At 34.7% G+C, this 5,769-nt stretch overlaps 1 protein-coding gene across 3 annotated transcripts; it reads right to left on the bottom strand.

The window, feature by feature from the left end:
* Nucleotides 1-347: 347 nt before the first annotated feature.
* On the bottom strand, nucleotides 348-940 carry LOC118736539 (cytochrome c oxidase subunit 6C-1). 3 transcript variants are annotated; one of them, XM_036466600.1, is made up of 3 exons: nucleotides 830-940; nucleotides 532-712; nucleotides 348-479 (listed from the first exon to the last, which is right to left on the bottom strand). In XM_036466600.1, exons 2-3 carry the CDS (start codon nucleotides 702-704, stop codon nucleotides 416-418), a joined length of 237 nt encoding a protein of 78 aa, XP_036322493.1. In that variant the 5' UTR covers nucleotides 705-712; nucleotides 830-940; the 3' UTR covers nucleotides 348-415. The 3 variants fall into 3 exon arrangements, with proteins under 3 accessions (XP_036322493.1, XP_036322495.1, XP_036322494.1); XM_036466602.1 differs by having other exon boundaries at nucleotides 532-709; nucleotides 830-923; XM_036466601.1 differs by lacking the exon at nucleotides 830-940 and having other exon boundaries at nucleotides 532-808.
* Between the last annotated feature and the right edge of the window lie 4,829 nt (nucleotides 941-5,769).

Raw genomic sequence — 5,769 nt, 5'->3', positions numbered from 1 at the left:
GCCAGTTTTTAGCGAGTGTTGCTGGAGTGACTGCTTGGCCAGATACAAATCTCGGTCGTTCCAGTTATGTAGACCTGACTGTGGTGGAAATATATCGGTCAAGCCAAATGGTTTAAGCAATTAGTCCAAGTTCCACTTGAAAAATCTGAGCTCGAATCGTAACATCCGTTCACCGATCGAAAACCATACGAAAGGAAATTACGTGATACTGTCAGTCGTATAAGCTAAATGGGATAGAGTACGCTCACGTGTTATAATCCGAAAACGATGTTTTTACGTGACGAGTAATACGCGTATTACGATATCGTATGTGACGATTCGAGCCCTGTATTCATTAAATACAAAAATTAAGTTTTGAGAGGTGTATATTTTATATTATTTTTAAACACTTTCCCCCTATTCAACTTTTGGTTACTCAACATCCTTGGAAACGACCGTTAGCCTTCATGCGTTCAAAAGATTTCTGAGCATCATAGTTCCTGAAAAAAAGTATGTATTATCTAGTCTTAAATCAAATAAACTTTCAATTACTTGTAGAATTCTGCATAAGCCTCTTTCTTGGGTCGGTTGATTAGAAAACTCCAACCGACTGTTACCACCGCGGTCAGCGCGAGAGCAATGGTAAGGTTCTTCTTGATGGTAGCGTTATGCAAACCACGCAATACGGGCTTGGCAGCACTCACAGTGGTAGGAGAATTTGTCATCGTAACTTCTATTAAAAATGGTTACGTAACAAAATACCAGATTAAAATAAAAATTTTATTTGAATAGGTATCTTTAGCAATGTATTATGATTGAGTTCAGTTCACAACTATGTTAAAATACACACCGATAAAAGATTTTTAGAATAAGTAAAGTTTAAACTAGGGACGAAACGAAATTTGACAAATCACACACTAAAAGTAGAGGTGAAATGATACGAATAAATAAAAAGTATATACTCGATACTTTTCGTTTGGTACAAGTAATTGACAGTGTTGCCGCGAGTCAGTTACGGCACCCTGAAATTGTGTATATGGAAACTGTATACGAAATAATGCATATGAAAAAAACCGAAATAATGTATACAAAGAAAAACCGATATAATGCATATGAGAAAAACCGAAATAATGCATATATGCACAGTTTCTGTTGAAAACCGCAATAATGCATATTAGAAAAACCGAAATTATACATATGCACTCTTTCGTTTGAAAACCGAAATAATGCATTTGAAAAAACCGAAATAATGCACATATGCACAGTTTCGGTTTAAAACCGAAATAACGCTTATGAAAAAACCGAAATAATGCATATGTGAAAGACGAAGTAATGCATACATGCACAGTTTCGGTTGAAAAACGAAATAACGCATATAACAAAAACCGAAATAATGCATGTATGCACAGTTTCGGATGCAAACCGAAATAATGCATATGTGAAAGACGAAGGTATGCATACATGCACAGTTTCGGTTGAAAACCGAAATAATGCATATAACAAAAACCGAAATAATGCATGTATGCACAGTTTCGGTTGGAAACCGAAAGAATGCATATGAAAAACCCGAAGTAATGCACTCATGCACAGTTTCGGTTGAAAACCGAAATAATGCATATGAAAAAATACCGAAATTATGCATATGCATACTTTCGTTTTAAAAGCGAAATAATGCATATGGAAAAACCAAGTAATGCATACATGCACAGTTTCGGTTGAAACCGAAATAATGTCTAAATGCACAGTTTCCATATGCGCAATTTCGGTGCCCTATTTTTAGTGGTAGCCAAATTCCTTTAAAAAAAGGGCTAAATAAGAGCTACAAAAAGTCATTGTGGCTGAAAATGCTAGCTAAAATTGTTTACTTACGTATACATATAAAAGTATACACGCAAACATTTTCAATAAGTAATGGTATAGAAAAACAATGAACTCTTGAAAAAAAAACCAATATTTTATCCAACCAAAACCTTTTTGTATAAAATACGGGAAATATACGACACCAGCACGCTGGCTCGATCAAGTGATTGTACCATCAGGCTCGAAGCATATAACTTACCAGCATGCTGGTACAATATTTATTTCTTTCCAAATGAGATCGAGGAAAGATCGAAATGATTAAGAGCTGAAATTTCATAACTTTTCTACCATTTTGGTAAACATTGTTCTTTTTTCTAATTCGCAACTGCAATATCGTATATAACTTAATATTCCACAAACACGGCTTTGACTCATATAGTGCAAGAAATTACCGCCAAAATATTTTTTACTTAGAAATTTAGGCCACCATTTAACCACTCGCGACACCAGAATGCTGGTACAATCATAAAATTTTCAAATAGTTTTTAATGTCGCACCAGCAGCTGGTACAATTACACCATAAGAACATATACGGTCAATCGTTGATTAGCGAGCGCAAATGAACTATGTTTACTTAATCTGAGTTTAAACTGGCACTGAAAAACTGGCCCTCAGGGCCGTAAACTTATCTATTTTAAACCATAGTTAAATCGTTAATAGTTAAAGTGTGTTTGCATTGTTCAACTTTGCGTTCAACATTTGCGTTCAACTCAGCGCAGGGTTGCACGAAAAAAAGTTGAATGGCTAAAAATATCAAAATATGAAAAAATATCAAAATATTCGCCATAAAAAGGTGTTTGCATTGTTCAACTTTTGCATTCAACTTTTGGTTGAATGGCCTTTCAACTAATCGCTGTCAACAAAGTTGGTCGCCAGCCAAAATTTAGCCATTCAACTTTTTTTTCGTGCAACCCTGCGTTGAGTTGAACGCAATTGTTGAACGCAAAGTTGAATAATGCAAACACTGCTTTAAGCTAACAGCCCTAACACTTTTACAGTACGTATGTATAAAAACGTAAGGAACATACAATACATATATCTAGTTGCGTTCCAGGTGTTCACGATATTCACGATTTTCACGATTTGCAGGCTTTTTTTGCAGGAAAGCGTTCCAGGTGCCAAAAAACCTGTAAGTCAAACCATTATTGTGAGAGTAACTTGCTCTCTCTCTCAGTCAAAAGTTGCAGGTTTTAGTCCGAAGTTTTTCTTCCTGCAAGTTCATGAAAAGTGTCAAACTATAGGCAGGGTTGCATTTGTAAACAAAAACAGAACCTTAAGCGCCACGGAGACAATCAAATAAATACGTGAAGCATTGCATATGTACGAGATTGGCCAGCAACGTTGAAATAAATTCGTCAATTAAACAAACAATTTATTTTTCTTGTCCGCGCACTTGCTCACCACGACGATCAGAAGGCAAGTGCGCTTGTTTTTTGTCAAGCATAACGCGAGACGGTTGATAAAGATATTTGATCGTCTCCATGGCACTCCACATTTAAAAAAAAAATCGAAGTAGTTACAGGAAAAGTGGTTTTTCGCGTTCCAGGTGACTTTTATTGTTTCGCTCTCGCTCCTCTCTTTCAAGAGAGTGATTTTGTTATTTGACAGTTTCACAGGTTTTTACACGTAGTTATCTGGAACGCAACTTCTATATATATCAGTCTTTATTAGTTTAAAAATTCATCTCTGACATAAATGCAAAAAAAATAGATCAAATTAAGCATATACAACTTTTTCATGCCAAGTATGAATAAATTCTCCGAAGGGCGAAAAAAGGGCTAGGGGCCATTTTTAAGTATGTCTAGCCACCAAAATGCTCAAACGGTAAACATTAGGTTTGCATAGTAACCAATAGTCAGTACTAATTACTAATTTGCAAGAGCACTGAATCGAGAGCGTAACAACACGGGAGAGCTGCAAATGCTTGCTAGTGAAATTTCTACTAGCCGAAATTAGCTAGCAGAAGAAGAAGAAGAATAAGTGTCAAAAGCCGCCATTTGTTGAATTGGTTTAGCACAAATAAAAGTAAAATGAGTAGAAATCAAAATATTAATGATGTACTGGACTGTGTAAGTGCGTGTGTGTAAAGCAAAGCGTTTAAAAATGATTTATAAATATTAAAATGTTTACAGCAGAATATCAAAACAGTGCAACAACTGTTCACTTGCAAGTTTTTGCTAGTTTTGTGTTCATTAACTTTTTCTGTACATTTACGCGAGTTCGAAATCGTATGCTTTTGACAAACAGCCGTGTTCCAGTCGCTTATGGGCTGTTTTTGCTTACGCATAAAAGCACATTTAGCGCATTTAGCTCTAAATGCTACTCTAAATGTACATTTATCCATACAAAATTCGTCACCTAAATGCAACTCCATTTTTGCATTAAGAATCTAAATGCTAAAAGCAACCCTGTGATCTTCCAAAATTTCCACGATTCGAACATGGTTTAATGAGAAAAATTGGCAACATTGCTTTTTCGCGTATACAGTGGCTAGCTGCGTTTCAGTGATCGCCGATCGAGATTTCATTTATTATTTTACATTATTTGGATAAACAAAAGTTACGCCAATTCAACATCGATGTGATGCTGATAGAAATCTGGATCAATTTGTGATCAAATCTGTTTGTTTTGTTTCCTAATTAGGTGAGGAAATTTTAATTGACAGCACCGACAAATGAATATATACACAAACAAATGTTCGGTTATGGTTAAAACAATTCAAGTTTTTGTATTGAATTTTTGGTTTAAAATGTATTTTTTTCTTTTCAGTAGGGTTTTTTGCACATTATCTTCTGCGTGAGAATTGATCGTAATAGATACGGATCTGAATAAGCGACTGGAACACGGCTGTTTGTCAAAAGCATACGATTTCGAACTCCCGTAAATGTTCATTTGCTAAATGCGATAGCATGAACGCTCTTCGAAAACATATGTTCGAAAGTGCTAAATGTTGCATTTTAAATGCAGCAAAAACGCTGCATTATTCAGATCCGTATCTATTACGATAAATTCTCACGGAAAAGAGAGTGTGCAAAAACCCCTACTGAAAAGGAAAAAATAAATTCTAAACCGAAAATTCAATACAAAAACTTGAATTATTTTAACCATAACCAAACATTTGTTTGTGTATATATTCATTTGTCGGTGCTGTCAATTATAATTTCCACACTTAATTAGGAAACAAAACAAACAGAGTTGATCACAAATTAATCCAGATTTCTATCAGCATCATATCGATGTTGAATTTGCGTAACTTTTCTTTATCTAAATAATGTAAAATAATAAATGAAATCTCGATCGGCGATCACTGAAACGCAGCTAGCGACTGTATACTCGAAAAAGCAATGTTGCCACTTTTCTCATTAAAGCATGTTCGAATCGTCGAAATTTTGGACGATCACAGGGTTGCTTTTAGCATTTAGATTCTTAATGCATAAATGAGTTGCATTTAGTTGCATTTAGGTGACGAATTTTGTATGGATAAATGTACATTTAGAGTAGCATTTAGAGCTAAATGCGCTAAATGTGCTTTTACGTGTAAGCAAAAACAGCCCATTATTTACATTATTGAAAATGAATTTAAATCGCAAAATTTTATCAATTGGGGTAAATTTGGTAAGCAAAGCGTTGGTAGAAGTGCTTTTAGCGAAGTTGAAAGATAAAATAAAAGTAAACAAGTAAAAAATAAATAAGTATGTATACAGAACAGTGTTCGCATTTTTGGTACAATTGTACTTTTTTGGTAAAATTACGTGTACAATATACTTTCCTACTACGCAGTACTTTTTAGTACAATTTCGTGATGAATACCATAAATACTCTTTGAAATACGCCTTGAAAAATCACTGCGGGGAATTTTTTATTCTCTTTTTGTCTTCGCCTTCTCTTTGTAAGTTTTGAAATCTCATAAAAAAAAAATGTCGAAATCTG

This window comes from Rhagoletis pomonella, unplaced genomic scaffold (assembly GCF_013731165.1).
Source record: "Rhagoletis pomonella isolate Grant_MI unplaced genomic scaffold, Rhpom_1.0 Rhpom_scaffold_00003, whole genome shotgun sequence".
In the NCBI taxonomy this organism is placed as follows: Eukaryota; Metazoa; Arthropoda; class Insecta; order Diptera; family Tephritidae; genus Rhagoletis; species Rhagoletis pomonella.
This window is presented reverse-complemented; position numbering and strand designations above follow the sequence as displayed.

What these genes read in the sequence shown, in the direction of transcription:
- LOC118736539 (XM_036466600.1), bottom strand. Translation starts at nt 704, where the DNA reads ATGACAAATTCTCCTACCACTGTGAGTGCTGCCAAGCCCGTATTGCGT. An exon ending in GCTTATGCAGAATTCTACAA is followed by an intron (nt 480 to 531) that starts GTAATTGAAAGT and finishes ACTTTTTTTCAG; the next exon opens with GAACTATGATGCTCAGAAAT.